Source organism: Helianthus annuus, chromosome 9 (genome assembly GCF_002127325.2).
Source record: "Helianthus annuus cultivar XRQ/B chromosome 9, HanXRQr2.0-SUNRISE, whole genome shotgun sequence".
NCBI lineage: Eukaryota > Viridiplantae > Streptophyta > Magnoliopsida > Asterales > Asteraceae > Helianthus > Helianthus annuus.
In genome coordinates this window covers 128,856,347-128,882,522 of record NC_035441.2, presented here as the reverse complement: position 1 = coordinate 128,882,522, position 26,176 = coordinate 128,856,347, and the positions used below count along the sequence as shown (strand labels likewise).

At 38.2% G+C, this 26,176-nt stretch overlaps 1 protein-coding gene across 1 annotated transcript; it reads left to right on the top strand.

The window, feature by feature from the left end:
* The first annotated feature begins 3,835 nt into the window (after positions 1 to 3,835).
* LOC110937117 (CBBY-like protein) lies at positions 3,836 to 13,269 on the top strand. The gene is made up of 11 exons (XM_022179527.2): positions 3,836 to 4,159; positions 5,789 to 5,838; positions 5,963 to 6,026; positions 8,172 to 8,220; positions 8,298 to 8,366; positions 8,733 to 8,794; positions 11,042 to 11,122; positions 11,305 to 11,459; positions 11,581 to 11,665; positions 11,776 to 11,919; positions 12,953 to 13,269. The coding sequence occupies exons 1-11, from the start codon at positions 3,900 to 3,902 to the stop codon at positions 13,053 to 13,055; spliced, it is 1,122 nt and encodes a 373-aa protein (XP_022035219.1). The 5' UTR covers positions 3,836 to 3,899; the 3' UTR covers positions 13,056 to 13,269.
* Positions 13,270 to 26,176: the final 12,907 nt, after the last annotated feature.

Sequence of the window (26,176 nt, the reverse complement as noted above, 5' to 3'; positions counted from 1 at the left end):
CCAGACTCTCCCCAAAGATAGTGAATCTTGAACACCTATTCAGAACATCTGTTCAAGATCATGGCTAACATCTGATGAAGACTTGGAACCGCTGTTCAAGAGTACAAGCATCTATTAAAGACTAGCATCTGTTGAAGACCAAAGCCCTATATTAGTTAAGGTCTGTTGTAGAAGACCAAACATCTGTTAGGCTAAATAGATGTTTGGACAACTGCAATAGAGGATAGTTTAGACAGTGTTTTCTCAATGCAGCGGTACTTATTTCATAAATGTTTTAGTATAGTCTAGATCAGATGATAGGATTTGCTTAGATGTTTGCAAACATCTGAGGAATATTTTCTGTTAGGAATGTTAGATGTCACTATCAGGGTGACGTCAACTGATCTCATAATAGAGCTTTCATACTTGTATAAATAGATCACACATGTTAGTGATTTATTTATTACACACCATCACATTTTCTCTAGTACGAACTGATTTGTTTGTGTGATCAATTGAGGGGGAGTTTGTAGAGTCAATCAAGTTGTAAAACTTTTGAATCATTAATATTCATTGAAAACAATCGTTGATGATAACTCCCAGTTTGTGAATATTATTGTGATAATCAATATTTGTTTGCAAACAAAGAAACTCAATTTCTAACAATGTAGAAAGTCACGGGGACTTCACAGGGGTATCAGAGTATGATGCTTGGTTCAGAATGGTCTAACCGCCTTCCTGATCACCATTGCTCTTGATTTGATGTTTGTTTCCGCTAAATATCACGAAGACGTAAAATTTTAGTGAGATTTTGATGAGTTTAGAGTGTGTTTCTGGATTGTGGATCAAAATCAATGTGTTTTGATGTGTTCAGATGGATTTTATGCAAAAAAAAAAAATGAAGAAATTTGAGCTATTTTGAGTGTTTCTAAGATGAATCAGCGTTTTTTGGAAAAGTGTTGGTGATAACTGTTAGTTCCGGATTATTGGAAGTTTGTTACATTTGTTAGAAGCATTGAAATTTCAGTACTGTACTATTGAGAAGTTTAGAAGTATTGAGTTAAGAAGTATTTAGTTCAGAAGTATTGATTTGTTAATACTCAATAGTATTTAAAAGGTTAGAGGTATTAAATGTTCAGTAGTATTATGAGTTCATAAGTTTTATATGTTCAGAATTATTGAGTTTCAGAAGTTATTATTGTTCCATAGTATTTTTAAATCTTAGTGTGAAGTCACACTTTGATTGATACTTCATAAAGGATTAATTCAGAAAATTGTATTACGAAAGTTAGTTTATTCCGAGGTTTACCAAAGACTTTAGAAGTTTGCTTGTTCCAAAGACTGTTGGTTCTGAAGTTTTAACTACAGTCCGGAAGTGTTGGATAGTTCGGAAGATTATATACATCATGTAGTGGTTCGGAGAACTCTAAGTGTTTCGAGTTATATTGGTTTGTTCACTGTTAAGTTCCGGAGAAGTGTAGTTTAGGATTACTTGATGTTCTAAAGAAAAAGAGACTTGGACTTAGGATTTTTTGCAAAGAAAAGGGGGAGTAAACCTTTTTTTAAATTATTTGTTTCTTTTCAAAAACAAAAAGCTCGCGGTGTATAATAGATACAAGTTCGTGTTGCAATCTTAAGACTAGCTAAGGATTGATCTTATCGGTGGCGAAATGTTTTTTACACGAGGCAATTATAAGCTCACATGGGTGATTGATTTTTATCAAGTATATCCATGTTTTAATCAAGTGTGTTCGTGATGAAGTTGATTTCTCGATTGACAATTAGTTGAAGGTTGAGCTTTTATCTTATGCCGATTAGAGTAGAGAAGAATAGTATTATTGGTCCCTCTTCCAAGATTCGGTGCTAGTCGGATTCTTAAAATAAGTTGGAGGTTCTTACATTGAGGGGGAGATCGGAAATGAAAGCCATCGGGGATTTTTTTGGATTCGTGAAGATATGAGATTGAATCATGAAGATACATGGCGAAATGAGATCATACATGTAAGGTTGAAGACTTTGGTCAAGCTTTGGTGGATGTACGTTTTCGGATTTCAGTTTGTTATTCACTTATCGAACAGAACTTCATGTTTGGTTGTGAAGTTTGAAGTATTTGATGCTGGGCATTGGAAATCCGTCGTTTCTATCTTTTGCCAGTTAACCTTGAAGATCACCAGATCGAGCGATGTTCTTACATTAGGTTGTAGGTTGGTTCACGTTAGAATCTTATGTTCTGATGCGTGGTCTGCTGCACCGTCCTCTCTTCCTTTGGAGTCAGCTTTATTAGGGACGGATGTCCCTTAGGATATGGAAAGGGTTCATGGTTGTGCTTAGCTTTGTCAACCTTTATAGTTCAAACCCGTGACCTCTTTCTATGTGTCCCAATCAGTTGGAACTCGCAACCGGTTTTTCTTGTTCCGCTATGTCTGACCGTGGCTGTTTGTGGCCGCCACAACCGCATATAAGCCATATTTTTAGGGACTCGTGGCTAGGGGCTTCCTCGTACTTCGTGTGTTTGGTGACTATGGCGTACCCGTTGTCGCGTCCGACGGGTCTACACTAGTTCACCGAATCATCCATGTTATGGAATTTCCAATGAAACACTTTGGGGTTATAAAACAATTTTATTAAATGTACGACAACTTAATGTATATAAATAAATGTTATACCTGTTCAGTTTTAAACTCCCTAGGTTCGTCGTCACCTTTACCCCCAAACATCGATCCTCCATTACCAGGCGGCGATTCTCTACTACCGGACAGCGGTGGATCACTTCCGTGATAGTCACCTAACCCAAAATCGTTGGGATTAACTATAGCATTATTACCCTGATAGGCATCCAAACCCCACAGATCTTGACTAGAATCAGACACAAGACTTAGATCGAATGGAAGATTTAAATCAAACAACCTTGAATTGTCATTTTGATTCAAATCATATGTCGTTTGAGTCGGCTCGCTAGTCGAGTCTCCACCGAAAAAATATTTGTCACCACAAAACGACATTTTTAGCTTAATATAACTTGAATACAGAGAGAATATAGAAGAAATGAATAGAAGTTAATGAAAATGAATAAGACTATGATCGTTTATATAGTAAGTTTTTATGGAATATTACGCCTTGTCAAATTATTAACGCGCGCATCGAGAAAGATTACGTCGAATCAAATAACTCACACTAGAATCGAGGAATCTTACGTCAAATCAAGGAACCTTACATCGAGTTACACGCTTATCAAGGAATATTATGTCGATTCATAGAATCTTACGTCGAGTCACACACGTATCGTGGAATATTACGTCTAATCAACAAATTAAAAGAAATAAAGCAATATATACAGACCGTACAACGTTATACAACCCGCATACAGTGGTCGTAAACAATGTATACGAGCAACATATAGTGGTCGTAAACAATGTATACGAGCAACCCAAATCTTATTTTCACACCCTGTATACAATTCGTACCTATAACGTTATACGACTCGTATACAATGTGTGAAAATAAGATTTTGAGCTGTGACTTTATTAACTCCCTTTATAAATGGGCTATGATAGAACGAAAAGAGAAAACAAAATCAATGTGACCTAATACGAAATTCGAATTAAGTTTAGTTCAAATTATAGATTTCTAGATTCCCTTTCTAAAAATGAAAATACAATCAAAGGTACAGACAGAGCTCTAGCAGTATCTAGATAACTTAAAGGACTTTCTTTAAAGGGAGGTCGCGTGACAAAGTATCATACGCAAGTCATGGGTTTTATCATAATGGGCCTTCGAATGGTGAAGACCATAGAGTGGTCGGGAGTAGTCCACATATTAAAAAAAAAAAAACAATGAAGATGAAAATATATAATTAAAAAGGGCTGTACCTACATAGTTTCGGGTTTGGGATAATTTCCGTAATCCAAGGGAAAAGAAAGATGCGGGCAGCGGCCTTTGAAACTCCACCTCTCTCAACGCTCCGTCGTTCAACCATCATTCCGGCCACCGTCTGCGGTGGCAGCAGCTTCTTCAACTCATATAACAGTAATAAATGCGCTCTTACTATTTCACCTCCAGCTTCTTACAGTTATCGCCACAAAAGCAAGCACTTGAATGTTAGGGTTAATGCTGCAAATGCCCCCTCCGATGATCCCTACAACTCTACTAACCAACTTGCTGTTCTTCTTGAAGTTGAAGGGTAATTCATTTCCTTAATTTTAAGTTAGTTTCTTACTAGAAGAACTGAATTTATGAATTTTGCTGGTTAACCTAGGGCTTATACTATGCCTAGGGCATGTTTGGTTAGTTGTAGTTAATTTCATTATAAAATGTGTTTGTATGAAGCCTTTTTATATTGTTTCTATAGTTCTAGGGGTGATTATGTCAATAAGAAGCTTGGTTTTAAATTGCGTGATGCGCTTCGATGCGTTTAGTCCAAAAATCTGATGCGCGATGCGAGCGCTACGTGATGCGTTCTTTATAAAAAAATAGTTAAAAATTATTTATACATAAAAACTTATAAAAACATACTTAAAGTAAAACAACTGACGTAATTAGAAGGTAAGAGTTGTGGTTTTTTGGTTCAAATCAAGCATAAAAACCGAACACAGTTCATAAAATCTGGAAAAAAGCATAAGAAACAATGTTGCGTGCATCAGAGCGCATTATGCGAAATGCGTGCAATATTCTCGCATCACGTAAACGCATCGCATCAGCTGTTGCGATGCGCTCTCATTAGCGCATCGGGCGCATCACGCATTATGCGCGCATTTTAAAACCAAGATAAGAAGTAAATTTTAAATTCCATTTCACTCTGCCAACCAAACAAGCAACACATTGTGCTTCATTCAAGTTCTAATTTCTTCAAATGTTCCTTAAATGTATATGTACATTGTTGTCGAATGCACAATCTAGTAAGTAACAACATAGGACTAGCTTACTGCCTTGGTTTTAAAATGCATGCATCAGGAGCACATAATGTGTGCATCACATAATGCGGCGCCTTATGCAATTGACTAGTATTTGAACAAATTTACCGCAATGGCAATGGGTATGAGTTTTTATGATTCAGCAATGAGTTGAGCATTTGAACTTTGACTAGAGATGATGAAAATATCTTATATTTTTGTGTTTAAAAGTTGACGGATTAAAATATTATCTATAAATAATGCTTTAGTATGTTTAACAACAAACGCCGTGTGCGCATTATGCGTTGGCTTTTGGGATCAAAATGCATCGGATCGCCACACGCTTTTTAAAACCTAGCTTGCTAGTTGCTACTAGCTTATATGTTTGAACTGTTGAATTGATCTAGTTACGTTAAGTGTAGTAAAGTTGGAGCCATAGTTGTTAATGGCGAATAGCGACAAATAGCGATAAGGTACCTATATGCTACATAGTGAATAGCGACTGCTATTCTATAAATAGTGATACACTAGAATTTTTTTTATATGTATATTATACCAAAATACCTTGGTATATATGCTATTCTACATGTATATTTAACAAAAACCTATAATCCAACTATTTTATAGCTATATTTAATTGCTATTTATATTTAAAAAAAAAACTGTCGCTATTCTCGCTATCAGTCGTTATAACCCTAATAGCGACACTACATTGCTTCGCTTCGTAGCGCACTATAGCGATCGCAATAGCCGTTATTGACAACTATGGTTGGAGCTAATTTAGTGGTTACATTTTTCTCATTAAGTTGCAATGATTTGATTTAAGGTCGAGCTGTAAGGCTCCCTCATTGTGACCGGAGTGGAATCTTGTAAAAGCTATTTAACTTGTGGTTTTTCAATGATCTTTGACCATTTATCAGGGTTCTCATGGATGTATACCGTGATTGCCAGCGCGAGGCCTTTAATCTAGGTGAGTTGTAACAGTAAATTGATGGGGTGTTTTTTTTTATTGTTTTTAAATATTATTTTGTATGATCCCACAGGAATGGGTAGCAAGTTCATAAATTGATTTTTTGTTTTTCTTATTTGTCCAGCATTTAAGAACATGGGATTGGATTGTGCAAATTGGACGGAACCAATCTACTTAGATCTCGTAAGGTGTGATATCTATTAACTTCATATATGTAATTATTTTGTTGAACACGTAAACTGAAAAACCAGATGGCATGGCCATTCTAAAACATTCTTGCCATTTTTTGGGACAAAAGTACATAATGAATTTGTTTGGATCTTCCTGTATTCTCTATCTATTTGTTTTACTTCATTCCACTGTACTACTTCTGTGTTTAACTGTTTCCGATAGTATTTATATTGAATATTTTTCGATTTTTCTAACGTGTAATAAAGATTAGGGTCTGTTAACTTGGAGGCTAAGTAGTTAATGCAGTAAAATATCGGATATCGGTCAAGGACCGATATTTGAGATATCAGTTATCGTGGTGGGATAATGGTAATTTTATTGTCATGCTATGTTTATATATATAGCAATTTAACACTAACAATTTAGTATACTCTCCTATCATTAACAAAGTAACCTTTTGCAACTTGCAAAACACTAACAGTTGTAGCAAGTTGGAACTGATTAAGACTTAAAACACTAACATTTAACACTAACAACTAACAATTAAGACTTAAAACACTAATAGAAATAATAAGAAGAAAGACGAATGGTAGAACTAAGAAGAAAGGTACTGATATCGGGGAAATCGGTGATATATCGGTCAATATCGCCGATATCATCGTACCAATATTCTGGCCAATATTTTTCACCGATATCTCACCAGGGGACCAATAACCGATATATCAGTGATATATCGGGATATTAACTACATAGCTTGGATGGTCTTTTGGCATTGTTTTTTTTTTGGTATGGGACTAGCATTAAAACCTTGAAGTTGTATGTTGTGAGCAACTGTAGGCTGATCCTAGAAAGCATACAAGTTGTGCCAAAACACACATAAAACATAGCAAATGGACACTTTTGGCTCGCAAACAGACCTGACTTGTACCTTGACTCATGATTTTTTTGGTTGACTCAGACCTAGTTGAGTCAACTCAACTCAACTCAACAAAGTAGTATCACATTTCCATCATTTCAAGGATATGAGGGTTCTTATTATTATTTTGCTCCTTGAACTGAGCCTTACCTTTTCGATTTTCAGTTGAGTTTGTTGCGAAAGATTTTCGTCTTAATCATTCTCATTTTCATATTATAAACAGTTGACAGCATTTGCTGGGTGCTGGCGTCATTTCTTTTGTATTAAAGGGTGCTACATTGATGAGGGGTGTTTGGGGTTCGGGCATCTGAACTTAGTCTGTTCTCTTTCTTGGTGGAAAGATTATGTTTATGTATGATTTGAAGATCAACCAAACCCTTGAGTGCATAACTTGTGAGGGAGAGTGAAAGCAGGATCTAACTGTCCTTCACCACTTTGAACTCTATTATTAATTTGTATAATATATTAATATTACGGATTTCATTTAGACTTTAATTTTTGTTACAATATTAAGTATTAGGGGACATTGCAGGTGTATTACACACACTAGCTTATTTACCTGTGCATTACACGGGCAGATTAAGAAAAAGTTAAAATTAATTATGAAATAACATTTAATGGTTATTAAGTAACAAACTAATCATAGTTGGTAGTTGTAAGTAAAAAACAAAAAACAAAAAAATAGATAATTTAATAGAAAAGGATTTAATTCGCGTATATAAATTTGTAATTATGTATGCTAGATAAATACAGATTATAAATTACAAATGTAATACAATTTATTTCTAAGAAAATTATGTATTACTTTTGTTTGTTTTGTAACTAGTTGATTATGGAAGAGGGTAACATAAAACTTTTGATAATAATATAGTTTACATGCTTTCTTAATATATTTTGTCATGAAAAATAATACCATAAGATAGCATAAAGTTTCAAAGAAAATGAAGTGCATGGTAGATGGAGAAAAATACCACTTTGATTAATCTTGGAACCATAATTAGTCGTTTGAGTTGGAATAAGAAAAGAGCATTAAAGTATTCTCCTTTAGTCTTTTTGTTTCATCTTTTTTTTTTTCTTTTTGCCATGAACTTACAAGAGAGGTTTTAATATCTTGTACTCCGTCACTTGGGTTTCTTTTCTCTAATATCTAAGAAACTTCAATTTTCATATGTGATCCAACTTGTCAATAACCATCAAACTTATGTGTTTGCTATTGGTGATTCTTACGTACCGGTTCACTTTGTAGGAAATGCTTTGGTGGTGAGGAGGAAATGCTAACATTGTACTTTAATAAGGTAATTTATTAAAAATATGGCTAACATATATTGTCATTCCATGACATGGCGTTTGCTTTTGCTAATCCATCTCTCAGATAGGTTGGCCTACTTCACTTCCCACTAATGAAAAAGGAAGTTTCATGAAAAGAGTTCTGCGAGAGAAGGTATGATTAACATTATTATTTTTTTCAGTTTCTTTTAGTTTTTAAAGTTTTTGTTAGTTAAAATATCATATCATTTATATGGCTTTTGATCATGTGGCATGTTTAGCGTAGTATAAAGCCTATAAGGATTATGCAGTTTGTAATAAACAGGCCTTAAGTGCATGTATATGAGAGAATCACTTGACATGTGTCTAGTTAACTAGTATTGCTTCACGAATATCTAAGCAGGTTGCGTATCTGCCTCTACCTAATAATATTAATTTATTATTCTTATAATTAATATCATCTGATTTTTTTTATTATTATTACGATTACTGCTTTTCTTTTTTGTTGTTGATATGCCAAGACAATGGGACTTGTTGGCAGCAAAAAGCATTGGAAGATATTGTCAAGTCAAAATCTTTGCCTCTAAGACCTGGTGTTGAAGAGTGAGTCGTCTTAACACTTCTTTATAGATGATATTTATCATTACTTCAGTTCCGTGTGTACTTTGTACCATCAGTTCTTTTTTTTTTGACTAAATTACAAGTTTTGTCCTTTACGTTAACACCATTTTTCAGGCGCTATCCTTTCGCGCAAAAGTCGACGAGTTTTGTACTTAACGTTTCAAAATCCTGCACGTTATGTCCTTTAGCCCTAACCCAGTTAGATTTTTCTGTTAAATCAGATTGCACAAGGGTAGTTTGGTCTTTTTACCCATATATTTTAAAATTCATATTTAATAAAAACAAATAAAACAATATATATAAAGATTAATGTGAATCATCTTCTTTCTCAACCCATAGCCCTCTCTGTTCATCCCTTACACCCCCATTTGCTCTCTCTCTACCTGCAAACGCCAGCAATCATCGTCCCCCACCAGCAACCACCCGCAACCACCTAATATATTCATCTTATCCACCTCATTTTGTTCTAAACCATGGCCCTCCCACACAAATCATCAAACACACCCATGTCTTGTATCTGAGGGAGAGAGATTTGAGACAGAGCAGTCAAATTATCAGTCGACGACCTCCCATTCATGGCAGAAGAACAAGCCTCGATTCGTGCGGCGGTGTAAGAGATGAACAGATCTATATTTTCGTGAACAGATCTAGGGTCAAATCATCAAGCCCAACTGGTTAGATCTATATTTTTGTGAACAGATCTTCGGTGTTTGGGTGCGGCGATGTAAGGGGTGAAAGGGACAAAATGACATTTGTAGGTAAGGGTGTTTGGGTGCGGCTGTGTAGGGGGTGAACGATCACGATGGTGCTTGAGGCAGTGGTGCCGTGGTGGATGGTGGTTGAGGTTTTCATCCGGCGGCTGGGGTTTTCTTTATTGTGGTGGTGATTGATGGTGATAATGGCGGTTGATCTTTTATCCGATTGTTTTGTTTTTGTGATGGGGATGGTGACAGTGGTGGTTGAGGTGGTGGTGGTGTTGATGGTGGCAGAGAGAGAGAGAGAGGGAGGGAGGGAGGGAGGGGGGGAGGGGGGGGGGGAGGGGGGGGGAGGGGGGAGGGGGGAGAGGGGAGAGGGGGAGAGGGAGAGAGAGAGAGTAGGTGGTGGGTGCAGGGGAAGGTGGTGGTGGGTGGTGGTAGTGAGAGAGAGGGGGAGAATAAAGAGAGGAGAAAACTCTGTAACTAAATTAATGAGTAAGTAAAAAGACCATATTACCCTTGTTTAATCTGATTTAACAGAAAAATCTAACTGGGTTAGGGCTAAAGGACATAACGTGCAGGATTTTGAAACGTTAAGTACAAAACTCGTCATCTTTTGCACCAAAGGACAACGCTTGAATAATAGTGTTAACGTAAAGGACAAAACTTGTAATTTACTCTTTTTTTTTTTAATTTATGTCACATGCAATGATTATATCTCAATCATGTTTGCTTCAGTTATAGATGATGACCATGGTTCCTAATTTTTGCCATTGACACATTACTGATTTTGTTTATCTCATGATTACTTGATTTTCTTGTTCATACTCACAATTTGGTGAAAGGTCCCCACTAGTTTATAATAATGTAGGTTGTGTATTGCTTTTTGAATGCAAGCATAGAAATCCAGTGTTAACAGACGCAAAATAGGTACTTTTAAATCATGATACTTAATCTGAGTCTTTAATGGGGAATTTCTTATAATGTTAGTCTACTAGTGTTGGGCGTATTGTGTGGAGGATTTGGCCCAGGGCAGCCGGCCCTAATGCTTCAAATCAGTTAATTTGGCAGGTTGCCTAAATTAACGTTTCTTCTTCCTATAGCCTGTAACTCTAATCTAGTGATTATAAATATAGATGTCTAGGCATTGTAACCCATGTATTTAAACAAGTAACGTGTTGTAAATGGGTTGTCGTGTTGTGAACAGGTTGTAATTAATTGGTTATATGGGTTGTAAACGGGTTGGCTTGTGGACCTTATAAAATCTATGTTCTTTTATACAGGTTGATAAGTCGATTTGTTTAATTAAACGGGTTAAAAAGATAAACCCGAACAAGTCCTGTACTCCTGTTTATTAAACAGGCTAGATATGACAACCGATAACTTGATTATTTTTTTGTGGGGTTCTTGTCGTCTATTACTCGTTCTGTTGTTCATGCATATAGCTTTTTATCAAACATTTGTTTTTCCATCTATTATATTGCAATGATAACTTTTCTTTATAATATAACAATTACTTTTCTTCCATCTTCAGATTTATTGATGAAGCGCATAACGATGGTGTTCCTGTGATCGTACTAGCCTCTTACAGTAGAAATGGCGAAAATGTAGCAATGTCAGTCATCGTATTCAAATTCATGTGATTGCGCTTATTATTTTCCAAGTTATAAAATAATTTACAGAGATTAAAATGAATTATATTGTAGAAAAAGTGACACGGAAGAGTATGATTTTTGTTACACAACACCTAAAATCCTATGAGGCTCATAAATCTTTTCTTGTTTAAATAATTTTCAGGCCCATTATTGAAAGACTAGGTGAAGATCGAACGTCAAAGATGAAAATTGTTGGGAAAGCGGAGGTGGAACAGAGTTTTTATGGGCAGCTCGTTCTTGGTAAAGGAGTTGCTTCCAGTTTGGATGAACAATTACTTAATGAAGCAAGAAAAGCTGGTAATCCTTAATTTCTTTTGCAATATGTATATGTTTATACACACACACACACGCGCGGGCACGCATATTTATTCTTATAAGCTTTGATGATGATGATGATGATGAAGTGTTTTTTTAACAGCATCTACTGAAAAGCAAAAAATTGCTAAAGAGGTTGCATCGGTGCTTAAACTGAGTGTTGACATTGATACAACTTCAAGTGAAAAGTAGGTGTATCTTCACTTTTTACTATGTGTTTTTTGTGCCTATCATTATTGGTATGGCTTATATAAAACCTTAGCAGTTACACATAAATATGGTGTATCTATTCGTTCAGCTTGCAGAAAATTGTGGCTGCACTGAGAGCAGGAGCCGAATATGCAGAAGTACCTGTTCCCAATTGCGTTCTTGTTGCTGGAAGTCTTCCTGGAGTCGTTGCAGCTGAGCAAATTGGCATGCCATGCGTTGTTCTTCGCAGCAAGTATATATGATTATTAAGTTGATATATAGGGGAGGGTTTAAATGAGAACGCTAAATATCGCGAGAACCGTGAGAGCGAATAAAAAAACCACGAGAACTTGGTCAAAAACAATTCAAATTCAAAATTTCTTTTTATACTTATCATTATTATTTGAATACAATGTTAGAAATTAAATTCACACATTAAATTTACATGAATTCGTAAATAACGAAAATTTACACATGTGTAAGTTTGTCAGTTACACGTGTAAATTTGGTATATTTACACGTGTAAAAAATCTAGTAAAAGTGATTTTGAGAGGAGAAATGAATTATTTGATGTTGTGAATTCTTTTTTGATGTTGTGAATTCTTTTTTGATGTTGTATTTTAATTAGAATGAGGTTTGTATTAAAAAAATTCGGTTTTGATTGGTTTTTTCATTCGTTCTCACGGTTCTCGCAATATTTAGCGTTCTCAAGCTAACCCTCCCCTATATTTACATTTATTGTATTTTGAGTAAAATACCATTTTCGTCCCTGAGGTTTGGCCAGTCTTGCAACTTTCATTCAAAAGTTGGTTTTTTTGTATCTGGATCCAAAAGGTTTGAAAACTTGCCATTTTCATCCGGCTCGTTAACTCTATCCATTTTTCTCCGTTAAATTAGGGGTATTTTCATCTTTTTTGTTAAGACGAAAATACCCCTAACTTAACGGAGAAAAATGGATGGAGTTAACGAGCCAGATGAAAATGGCAAGATTTCAAACCTTTTGGATCCAAATGCGAAAAAACAAACCTTTGGACGAAAGTCGCAAAACTGGCTAAACCTTAGGAACGAAAATGACATTTTACTCTTGTATTTTTTTTTATAAATAAAATTTAAGGAACCAACTTGATAAATAAAATAATACTATAGTAGTAATAGTAACTGCAATAATAAGAATATAATTTTTTTTTTTATCAAATTCCGAAAGTAAGTGACCCTGGACTTTTTGCAAATTAGCAATTTTATTTTACTTTTTTTTTTGTTTCTGCCGTTTTGTGATTATGTTACAGATTGACATCTAGGGCTGAGTTTCCTTCAGCGAAGGCTGTACTCGATAGTTTTGGTGCTCCGGATTTAACAATTTCGAGACTACGACGCTTGAGGTCTTCCTGAACGTTATTCAATTTTGTTTGGGCACTTGTGGAGATGAAATTAACCGTCGCGAGCTATATCCAATTGTCAGGAGATTGTGTTCTTGTGCATAGATTGTGTGTTTCACTTGCTGCTGTTCTAAGATGATTCATCAAACAAACTTTTATGGTGGTACAGTTTTAAAAAAATGGTAACAAGCATGGAAAGTGAATTTATATACGTGTGTTTGAGAGTCTAGTTGGTTAAAAGTTAAAATTGACCCAAGGTTAATGGAGTTGAGCTCAAGCCTAAATTGAAGCATACAAACACCTTTGATTAAGCTTGCCACCGAGTTTTTTTACGTATATAAGTTACAGTAAATGGAAAGTGTTGTCGAACAGTGTTGTCGAATCTTATTTTTTATGTGTAGTTCCATTTTACAAAGCTCTAAGTACTGACCTTTGTCAATGGTAAATCTAAGTTTGGCCCAATTAAAAACTTGATCAATTTTGCAATCCATCTTATAGTTTTTAGTTTTTTTACCATTAATGGGTCAAAACTTCATTTCTACCAAAAGCTCAAAAGAAACCCATATGTATCACCTGTAATTTTGATGCTGAAGTTAAGTTTCAGAAACAAACCTCTTAAAGGGTCATGAATCTCTATTTTCTATTCTCCTATTTCTTTCAATCAAATATCCCAAATAAAAGGATTGAGTTTGAAAAAGTAACCAGATAACCCCTCAACTTATGTATATTTTACTTTTACATTTATCACAACTAGTATTAAGGACCCGTGCGTTGTGGTGGACCCGTAATTGTATATGTAATTTAGGTATACTATAGGGACCATTCGCGTAATTAGTTCCAAAAAATAAGTTAGAAAGCAAATATAGATGCTTAATATAATATAAATATCCCAAAACCTAAATTCCCCATTCGTGTATTTCAATGAAGGTGTAATATTATGTATGATAAAGAGGCAAAACTTTCATAAAAATAAACAATTTATTAATCAATTTTTTAACTATTAATAAAAGTTTAGATTTTTAAGAAAGATTAAACCCTAAAAAAACTATCATATATCAAGAGATGAGGGATTAATATTGTGTATGAAGTAAAGTTAATTAAACCATAAACCATTTATAATCTTATCATATATCCTGTTGTGTTGAATTTTTGCATACTTAGTAACGAAAATGTGAATTTATTCACATTTTGTAACGAAAATTTTGGAAGCCTTTCAAAAAAATATTATTTTGTAAGCCATCTGCATTGCATTTGTTAAAGTCCAGTCCCATTCAGAATCATGACCAACCAAAGGAAGGAGACCTTGAATCATGATCAATAAAAAGAAATAGAAACTAACGCTAATGTTGTGAGGGACTCAATCTTGTTAATTAATATAGAGGTAATTTTAAATTTATATTGTCACACCCTCAAAACCCACACGCGGAGTATTACCACGAGGCGTGTGACGACCAGGATCTTAGCCACTAATTATTTTGAACGGATTAGTTATTGTTAAAAACATTAGCATAATTAGTGACCTAATTTAAATTTTTCGAAACATAGTTTTAAGTTCACAGCGGAAAGGGGAAGAAAACGCATCATAATTGAAACCACAAGTTTATTAACATGTTACTTACGAACCACACACTCCATCCGATTACAACGTCCGTCCAAAGCTGTATCGAGCAACCTGCAAAGCATGCAGTAGAGTGTCAACATAACGTTGGCGAGTTCACGTGTTTGCGGTTTTCCAGTTTTAATTCCAAAAACTTGTTTAACCAGTTAATTTACTCGTTTATACATGCCATGGGGAGCTACCCCATAAGTAAGCGACTAAACTGTTTTTCCAATACCGAACACTAGGTAACCGTTGCGTTTCCGCAGAATGCCCCGATGTCAATGTTCTATCATCATTGACGGATGCCTGAGTCCATTAGTTCACGCCCGATCCCATACACGGGCACGGTGTGAGGCTGGTAAAACCTAAATAGCGCTATCAACTAATAACCCGTTCGCCTGGCCCCGGCGACTAATCGGTATTAAGTAGTAGGGACTTAAGTGATAGAGTTTCGTTTAGTGTTGCTCGTTGCATTTCCGTATAAACAGTAATTAACTAAGAGTCCCGCACAAGGGGAGAAAAGTAGGTTTGTATCCCTCACAGGGGATAGTGTTGTTACCCGTATCCCCCACAAGGAGATAGAAATACCGCATCCCGCACAAGGAGATAGTAAGCAATTCCAAACCAGGAATAGTTGTTTCGTTCCGTTTCCCAACCACCGGGAACGCATGCTTTAAGTAAAAAGTAGTGAACTCACCTTTGCTTTGCTCGGTAGTCAATTTACTTGTGTTACGTAGGTCAACCATACCCTATTATGGTTATTAAATATTCATTAGGTTCGTATGCAAGTAGTGTCACGTAGTCACGTATAGTCCTACATGTATCTAACACGTAGCATGTAAATCCACATTTCATATAATACACACACGTTGCATAATGTACAGAAATGGTAACGGTAACACGTATCATACCAGCATACATGTTATTGGGCCTACCCTAGCATATAACAGATAAACATTAACAGTAACACACGGTCCAACATCAGTTTGTGCGGCCCAATAACTAAGCAAGGCAGTCTAGTCGAAATCGTGCGGTCTCGACTCGAGAGCAAGGGGTCTCGAGTCGCAACTATGAGTTCCTGAGTCGAAATCAAATGGTCTCGGGTTGGGCATAATCGAGTCGCAACCTTTAGTGTCTCGAGTCAGGTCTCGAGTCGGGATTAGGGGGGTCTCGAGTCGCAACCAAGCTAGTCTCGACTCTTGGAGCACGTTGTCTGGTTTCGAGTTGTAATTTGGTGGTTTCGAGTCGCAACCATGAGGTCCCGACTCTTACCTATGCAGATGCCTCTAGAACCCTTATCCAAATAGTACTATCCAATCAAATTTTATTAACATGTTTTATTATACCGTACACTACCAAGTTGGATCAAAACAACATAATTCAAATATTCATCACATATTCAAACTGTTCATCATGTTCATATTTCTAAAAGGATCTAATCAACCCTCATCCAATACTACTTTATCGCTACATTCCAACCGAAACATATGCATCCATTTTATCACAAAAATCACTCTATCATGCACCCTGAGCATCCTAAAACAAGCGTTACCATGATTTTGTTAAGCAGATTCATATTTTTGCATACCATCTTATTATCAACAATCATCACTCAAAATAGCTACTTATATATACTTGTGAACACATAATGTGATAAATATTTATTCATACAAAATGCACTTTGTTAAACATGTAAACCTTAAACGAACAGGCAACCTTGTACACCCTATTATTATAACCATTAGACTTGTATAATTTTTCAAACAATCACTTTTACTAACACTGTTAATAGATGAGTTTCAACCATTCACACATCCAAAATATCAAGTGGTAACAATTATTTATTACCACACACGCACCCTTGAATCGAGTAAACTGCCAATCATTTTTCAAAATCACAATATAAACATAAACAGTGGGATAAACTGACCGATGGTTGAAGGAACGCACGAGCAGTCCCTGCTCCTGATCTGGACCAAGCCTAGACCAAACACCCGAAGAGATCTGTCCCAAACCACTATGAGCCAAGGTCTGATCCGAACATGTTTGCGGTTGACCCGAGTAGAACCCGAACAGAAACCCGGTTTCCGAGAATGAAGCCTTCACTCCCACATGAACATTGTCAATGCAGCAACATCATCGTCGGAAAACGAGAGAGAGAGAGAGAGAGAGAGAGAGAGAGAGAGAGAGAGAGAGAGAGAGAGAGAGGTGTTTACCAGCGAAACCTGTCGGAGTCAGAAGCACCACCGCCGCCGTCGCGGCGGCGCTGCCGTCATCAGTGCCGCTGCTGCTGCAACTTCTGTTCACCACCAAGACCCCACCATCCGCCGTCTTTACCGGAGCAACGACCAAAATCAAAGAGGGGGAGAACCAGGTCCGCCGCTGCTCATGGCGGCGCTGTCGTCGGCTCGCCAGTCGAACCTGAGAAGAGATCGGGTAGGGGGTGGGTGGTGCGAGAGGATAAGAGAAGAAGGGTGGTGCTGATCGGACGAAAAACCGGTCGCCGGAAGTCGTGGCTCCGGTCGCCGGGAATTGCAGTCGAGAAGGAGAGAGGGGAAGGAATATGGGGTGTGGCTGATTGCTCAAAATGTGGATTTAGGGTTTATAAGGGTGCTTAAATAGTAGGGTTTAGGTTAGTTAGCTTGGGCCTAGCCCAAGTGCGTGAGCCCGTTGAACAATTAGGAGTCTTGCCCAACCGACTGACCCGGTTTTAGTAATAATATAACGGTAATCCCAATTATTTTAGTAAATAATAATCACGCTAAAGAAAATGATAACAATAATAATAACAAGCTCGTCTTACAACGATCAGGATCAAGGGCTCGAGTTGTCACATTCTCCCCATGTTATAGGAATTTCGTCCTCGAAATTTAAGCAAACGTCACACGATGTGCTCTACATACATGGATTCCATTACTATACATAGATACAAGCATTTTCACGAAAGTCCACCAAAACGAACATGCAAGTCACATAGCACATAAAATCACATAGTACGAAAAATATCACGTAGCACATTATCCACAGAGTTCGTACACATTTCACTTAGTGTAGAATTTCACAAATTAATTGTAACATCCAAGTAACGTACAGGAAAAAAAAAACCCGAAGTGTCACATTATCCCCAAGTTCAAGAAATTTCGTCCCGAAATTTAGCGCGCAGCCACTGACAAGCTAGTGTGATTAAACGTTTTCGTGGGGTGTCACATCATCCCCTTGTTGGCTTGAAATTTCTTCCCGAAATTCAATTGTAGCTTCAGTGCTGGAAGTAATGTTTGTAAACAACTGGGGATACATGCGCATCAGTTGGTTTTGCCGTTCCCAGGTAAACTCTGGGCTACGTCGTGAGTTCCAACGAACTCGGTCTGTTGGTCACACTACGCTTGAGGGTTTTGATTTCTCGATCCTTGATCTCAACCGGTTCCTCAACGAAGCGTAGTTTGTTGCTGATCACGAGTTCCTAAAAAGGAATAACGAATGTTTCATCTGACAAACACTTCTTCAGATTGGGCACGTGAAAGACGTTGTGTACCGTACTCGGCTCTTCAGGCAGGTTTAGTCTATAATAGCCTCACCGATCCTCTCGGTAAATTTCGAACGGTCCAACATACCACGGATTAAGTTTGCCCTGTTTGTCAAAACGTACCACACCCTTCCAGGGTGAAACTCTAAGTAGAACCCAGTCTCGAAGGAGTTCTAGAGGTTTCCTACGCTTATCCGCGTAGCCTTTCTGACGGTCTGGAGCTGCCGCCATGCGTTGTCTATGCTGGGCAACCCTACCCGTTGTGTCAAGTGCAAGTTTTGGGCCGGAATTTTGGCTTCCGCCCAACATAGGGGTGACCGGCATCTGCGTCCGTGCAATGCCTCAAATCGTGTTGCCTGAATGCTAGTGCGGTAGCAGTTGTTGGAAGAGATTTCCACATAAAGGAGGTGTCACTCGTATCCATGGTCAATACACATGTTCTCAACATGCCTTTGAATGTTTGGATGGGGCGTTCGGCCCGACCATCAGTTTGTGGGCGATAAACGGTGCTCATGCCTAACCGTGAGCCAAAAGTCTTGGTGCGCAGCCTGCGATGAATTGGATGCAAAATGTGTGTTTCGATCAAAAGCGATAGAAGCCGGCACTCTATGCCCAGCATCTACTTCTTATCAAGTAGACGGTTGCAAGTTCGAGGGCTTGTCGGTTTCTTTGGTCGCGTGCCATTACCAGCAGACATTTCATCAATGCCTTGGGCAGGATAGAATAAAATAGAAGCACTTCATAGATTATCTTCCAATTACTGGAGTTGCGGATCGCTGAGCATCTCTCTAAAGCCAGATGATGCTCTTTCGAGTCAAAATCGTGAGGAGTTGCGTATACGGTCGAGAAATGCGGGCGTTGCGACGTTTAAAAGTCGTGTGGGAAACTTAATGCAGGCGGTGGAGTTGTAGAGGTGCCAGGTAGCGCAGAGGAGTCGTTCGGACCACCTCGGGTTTTCGGGGTAGGTTCAGATGTCGTCAAAAGAAACAAGCGTCAAATTTTGACAGGATAGAATAAATTAGGGTGTCGTGACTAGGTGTTAATCGCGTCAAGTTTGAAGAGCAATGCTTGTGGTACCTTTACCCCCGGGGTACCCTGGGCTCGTCGCTCCAACGAGTAACTTTCGTAGGAGTAACTCGTCCAGACAGAGTAGAGTAGGACGAGGATCAAGGGATATGTGAATCATAACACGGGTAGCGAGATAATGCAAGAAGGGTAGTCATAACTGATGTGTTCAACTTGAGATAAAACATGAAGGCTTTGGGATAGACAATAGGGATTTATCTGACGCCGATAAGATAGCTGGTCGAACACAAGTTATGGGTGTTTAGAATAAAGAATGTCGTTTGCTGACAGGGGGTGTTACATCGATTGGGTTAGCACAAAAAGAAGTGGCTAGCGAGGGATGGTCTTCGTGCGGGCCTGTAGGTTTTAGGGTCTACTGAGACATCTGGCAGGATGTGATTCCTCAAATCGGTAATAAACCAAGTTCGAGTGGACTGCTCTAAGTCGCGCGAATGAGTTTGGGGTGGCGTTTGCGTCGTCGAGGGGTTCGATGTGAAATCGCGAAAACAGGTTTTCGAGAAAGCACGGTTGGAGTAATACGTTGCTGAGTTTCAAGGGCTAAAAAGTTTGCCGGCTAAAGGTCGAGTTTGTTGAATTCACCAAACTAAAGAGAGATCTGGTCAAGGTTTCTATACGAAGAAACGTGGACGCCGGGATAAAGAAAGGATAGAAACAGGGATGCCATCTTGAGCAATAAATGCGGATTCGTACGAAAGCTAATGAAAGGATTCACGGAATCAGATAAGTCGTCGAGGAATAATGGTTCTGGCAAATGGAGGATAAGGTAAGCATCTAGATCACCGTACTCGTCGGTGGGTTGACTGGCTCGTGTCTTCGTCTTGCCACGCTTTCAAACACATCGGTTTGTAAGAAAGGTATCACTTTGCTGGGTTTCGGGGCGTGCTATGGTATAAAGTTCAACTTGAATAAGGATTAAACATTTAACGAGGAATTAGGGGGAAATAGCTTCATGGTCGACGGAAAGGCGATACGATTGCTGGCACTGCAATGAGAGGCATACACCGCGCAGGCTTTTCGTGTTCGATACGTGCAAACAGAAACCCGGAAAGTGCAGACTTACTAGAACGCTTCAAGAATCCAGGTGATCAGTCGTGTGAGGGAACAAGTCTCACTACTTAACTTGGGAAAAGAATTATGCAAGTAAAAGAATGCAAATGACGTCGTCGATCCTTCTAACATCCCATGATATAGGGGTGGCTCCCCTTTTGCGATTCGTTCTCGTAACTTCTCTATGTGTTTCGTAGCAGGCCTCTCCTAAGCAAGTATATCGAGTAACCGTTCGCCGCGTCGTTTCGTCCCAATCCAGGGGTGATATTAGGAAGTACATGGACGAGGGCTTGGAATAACTTGTTCCTTGCCCTAAGTGTATCGTGGTTTCGAATCGGGTTTTAGGAGGACTCGCTCCTGTTTAACACGTAACATGCTAGCCTAGCCTTCGTATGATCCACTGTGTTAAATACTACATATACTCATACGTACTAACACATATATGCTAATTATACACATACACATGCGTGTTCACACACATAAGTTATGCACAAGTAGATGCCATTAGCCTACCATTACCAGGTGAGCATCTGAGGTTGACGAACCTTGCAATCCGGAGTGTGGCGTAGTTGTGGTTTCCATTCAAGAACGGTTATAGTCTGGTTTTCTTATAAAAATATTTTATTTCCCAAACCAAAATATTTTATATTTAAAACCTAGTTCGCTATAACCAATGGCTCTGATACCAATCTGTCACACCCTCAAAACCCACACGCAGAGTATTACCACGAGGCGTGTGACGACCAGGATCTTAGCCACTAATTATTTTGAACGGATTAGTTATTGTTAAAAACATTAGCATAATTAGTGACCTAATTTAAATTTTTTGAAACATAGTTTTAAGTTCACAGCGGAAAGGGGAAGAAAACGCATCATAATTGAAACCACAAGTTTATTAACATGTTACTTACGAACCACGCACTCCATCCGATTGCAACGTCCGTCCAAAGCTGTATCGAGCAACCTGCAAAGCATGCAGTAGAGTGTCAACATAACGTTGGCGAGTTCACGTGTTTGCGGTTTTCCAGTTTTAATTCCAAAAACTTGTTTAACCAGTTAATTTACTCGTTTATACATGCCATGGGGAGCTACCCCATAAGTAAGCGACTAAACTGTTTTTCCAATACCGAACACTAGGTAACCATTGCGTTTCCGCAGAATGCCCCGATGTCAATGTTCTATCATCATTGACGGATGCCTGAGTCCATTAGTTCACGCCCGATCCCATACACGGGCACGGTGTGAGGCTGGTAAAACCTAAATAGCGCTATCAACTAATAACCCGTTCGCCTGGCCCCGGCGGCTAATCGGTATTAAGTAGTAGGGACTTAAGTGATAGAGTTTCGTTTAGTGTTGCTCGTTGCATTTCCGTATAAACAGTAATTAACTAAGAGTCCCGCACAAGGGGAGAAAAGTAGGTTTGTATCCCTCACAGGGGATAGTGTTGTTACCCGTATCCCCCACAAGGAGATAGAAATACCGCATCCCGCACAAGGAGATAGTAAGCAATTCCAAACCAGGAATAGTTGTTTCGTTCCGTTTCCCAACCACCGGGAACGCATGCTTTAAGTAAAAAGTAGTGAACTCACCTTTGCTTTGCTCGGTAGTCAATTTACTTGTGTTACGTAGGTCAACCATACCCTATTATGGTTATTAAATATTCATTAGGTTCGTATGCAAGTAGTGTCACGTAGTCACGTATAGTCCTACATGTATCTAACACGTAGCATGTAAATCCACATTTCATATAATACACACACGTTGCATAATGTACAGAAATGGTAACGGTAACACGTATCATACCAGCATACATGTTATTGGGCCTACCCTAGCATATAACAGATAAACATTAACAGTAACACACGGTCCAACATCAGTTTGTGCGGCCCAATAACTAAGCAAGGTAGTCTAGTCAAAATCGTGCGGTCTCGACTCGAGAGCAAGGGGTCTCGAGTCGCAACTATGAGTTCCTGAGTCGAAATCAAATGGTCTCGGGTTGGGCATAATCGAGTCGCAACCTTTAGTGTCTCGAGTCAGGTCTCGAGTCGGGATTAGGGGGGTCTCGAGTCGCAACCAAGCTAGTCTCGACTCTTGGAGCACGTTGTCTGGTTTCGAGTTGTAATTTGGTGGTTTCGAGTCGCAACCATGAGGTCCCGACTCTTACCTATGCAGATGCCTCTAGAACCCTTATCCAAATAGTACTATCCAATCAAATTTTATTAACATGTTTTATTATACCGTACACTACCAAGTTGGATCAAAACAACATAATTCAAATATTCATCACATATTCAAACTGTTCATCATGTTCATATTTCTAAAAGGATCTAATCAACCCTCATCCAATACTACTTTATCGCTACATTCCAACCGAAACATATGCATCCATTTTATCACAAAAATCACTCTATCATGCACCCTGAGCATCCTAAAACAAGCATTACCATGATTTTGTTAAGCAGATTCATATTTTTGCATACCATCTTATTATCAACAATCATCACTCAAAATAGCTACTTATATATACTTGTGAACACATAATGTGATAAATATTTATTCATACAAAATGCACTTTGTTAAACATGTAAACCTTAAACGAACAGGCAACCTTGTACACCCTATTATTATAACCATTAGACTTGTATAATTTTTCAAACAATCACTTTTACCAACACTGTTAATAGATGAGTTTCAACCATTCACACATCCAAAATATCAAGTGGTAACAATTATTTATTACCACACACGCACCCTTGAATCGAGTAAACTGCCAATCATTTTTCAAACTCACAATATAAACATAAACAGTGGGATAAACTGACCGATGGTTGAAGGAACGCACGAGCAGTCCCTGCTCCTGATCTGGACCAAGCCTAGACCAAACACCCGAAGAGATCTGTCCCAAACCACTATGAGCCAAGGTCTGATCCGAACATGTTTGCGGTTGACCCGAGTAGAACCCGAACAGAAACCCGGTTTCCGAGAACGAAGCCTTCACTCCCACATGAACATTGTCAATGCAGCAACATCATCGTCGGAAAACGAGAGAGAGAGAGAGAGAGAGAGAGAGAGAGAGAGAGAGAGAGAGAGAGAGGTGTTTACCAGCGAAACCTGTCGGAGTCAGAAGCACCACCGCCGCCGTCGCGGCGGCGCTGCCGTCATCAGTGCCGCTGCTGCTGCAACTTCTGTTCACCACCAAGACCCCACCATCCGCCGTCTTTACCGGAGCAACGACCAAAATCAAAGAGGGGGAGAACCAGGTCCGCCGCTGCTCATGGCGGCGCTGTCGTCGGCTCGCCAGTCGAACCTGAGAAGAGATCGGGTAGGGGGTGGGTGGTGCGAGAGGATAAGAGAAGAAGGGTGGTGCTGATCGGACGAAAAACCGGTCGCCGGAAGTCGTGGCTCCGGTCGCCGGGAATTGCAGTCGAGAAGGAGAGAGGGGAAGGAATATGGGGTGTGGCTGATTGCTCAAAATGTGGATTTAGGGTTTATAAGGGTGCTTAAATAGTAGGGTTTAGGTTAGTTAGCTTGGGCCTAGCCCAAGTGCGTGAGCCCGTTGAACAATTAGGAGTCTTGCCTAACCGACTGACCCGGTTTTAATAATAATATAACGGTAATCCCAATTATTTTAGTAAATAATAATCACGCTAAAGAAAATGATAACAATAATAATAACAAGCTCGTCTTACGACGATCTGGATCAAGGGCTCGAGTTGTCACATATATCAAGCAAGTTATAGAACGTAACATTTCTTATAAATATGATTTATCTAATTAGCTCTTTCTTTGTTTAATTCTAACTAAAAGGTTGTCCGCGCGATGCGACGGGAAATACGACCACTGTTAGGGTGTGTATGGTTCGGTGGGTTCGGCTATTATCCTCAACTGAAGTGAAACCGAAGTCATCGGTTAGTCTAATTTACTAAGCAATCGGTTTTGGTTAATCAGTTCGGTTTATTCGTTTAGATTGGTGGTATTTGGTTCGGTTCATTTAATTTTGGTTAACAGCGAAAACCAAACGTGGGCTAAAACTTTTGCTTCGAAATACATACATGAAATTGATGGATAAATACATGAAATGGAAGTATAAATACATGAAATGGAGGTATAAAATATGAAATAAATGAACTGGAGATATAAAAGCTAGAATCATATGAAAATATGACTGGTTTGGTTCATTTAATTTTGGTTAAACGAGGGTAAAAAAACGATAACTGGTTTTTGGTTAATCTTTTTTTAGTTAATTCAGGTTTTTTTAGTTATTCACCAATGAGGTGGTGGTCCATTGGTAAATGCAAAACCTTTAAAACACTAACGTTGGGAAGATGGGGGTCTTGGGTTCAAATCTCACAGACGACACGGGATTAAAAAAATAAGCCGTTCAAAAAAAAAAAAAAAAAACAATTCAGTTATTCCTCACCCTAAACACTGTTAATCACATAACATATATTTTTTAATTAAAAAAAACTATAGAAATATTGTGCTCAAATAAAAGAGAAAAAATGCTCATTTTATATGGTATATTTTTTTTAAACAAATATTAACATACGAAATAGTTATGGTCGTTTAAAAATTGTGGAAATGGTTAGTATTTTATAAGAGAATAGTTAGTATTTTATTAAAGGATTAAATGTAATTACCAACTAATTATTCGAAACTTGAGGGAATTACAATGTTATTAAGATGAGAGGATCAAAGGGTAACCACTATTTTTTGAAAGACGAATTTACCCTTGTTTATTAATTTCCATTAATAATTATATTTATGAATTTACATCGAGATAGTTGGTAAACGGGCAACAAGCTGCGCCGCTACCCCTTTTTCAATAACAATGCTAAGCCTTTTAAAAACTGCGTCCATAGATCTCGCGGTCATAACATTACTATGCATGACCCTTTGAACTCGACTAAGCAGGTCCACAGCCTCTGGTGCCAGAAAACCAAAAGTATCAAAAGCAAATGTGATAAACACGTGCTGGTTGTCAAGGCACGCTTTCTCATGTTTGGTCACTTTACCCGAAGCAGCCTTTAAAGCACTCTTATTTTAGATTGTATTTTATGTATTAAACTAAAAATGATTTTAACATTTATTTTCGCCTTGGTATTTTCTTTGACCTTGACCAAAACAAATTTGGGCCCTATTCGCAAATTTCCTCAAGTGCCAAACCAACCACCCAAAAATGGAATCGTCGGATTTTTTGGATGTAGTTAGAGGCGGGGAGCAAAATGGCTATATCATGCTTGCAAAAAGGAGTTGGAATCCACCCAGGGGAAATGGTCTTTCCGGGCGGCGGATGAATGAAGATTCCTTCGGGCATCTGTTCCACCTGCAACGACGACTGTCATAAGAGATTAAATTCTCGCGTTTTGCAATTTTGACGCAATTGCCAATACGTTGAAATGCTCCATAGTGTCTTCTCGGTGACTTCACCTATCCTCGCGAATTGGAATAAAATGAGCTGAAAGGAATATTGTAAAAACCTACCAAAATTAAGTCTATTTTTGATGTTTTGGGTAGTGTCCGGTTATTCAACAAGCATAACAACACAAGAATAACATGATTTCTTCTTCTTAAACGACTTGATATTTTAACATAATCCATGTTTTCCAACGGTAATAAACATTAAATGGGCGGGTATTAGTTAGTGTTTAAGTGTATGATGCATTATATAGTGGGTAAAAAGCTTTGAACGAAGCTAGGTTTCGACTCCTTTGCATATTTACCCAAGTCTAAATAAAAATTGCATATTTCCCTGTCATGCTTGGGTTTAGGTCAATTGAAGAATTTATTTTAAAATTTCCTTTCCAAAAGCATTATAATATATTATAACTCACAACATTAGTTAACAACCTCACATGTTTCAGTTTTGCACCAAGTC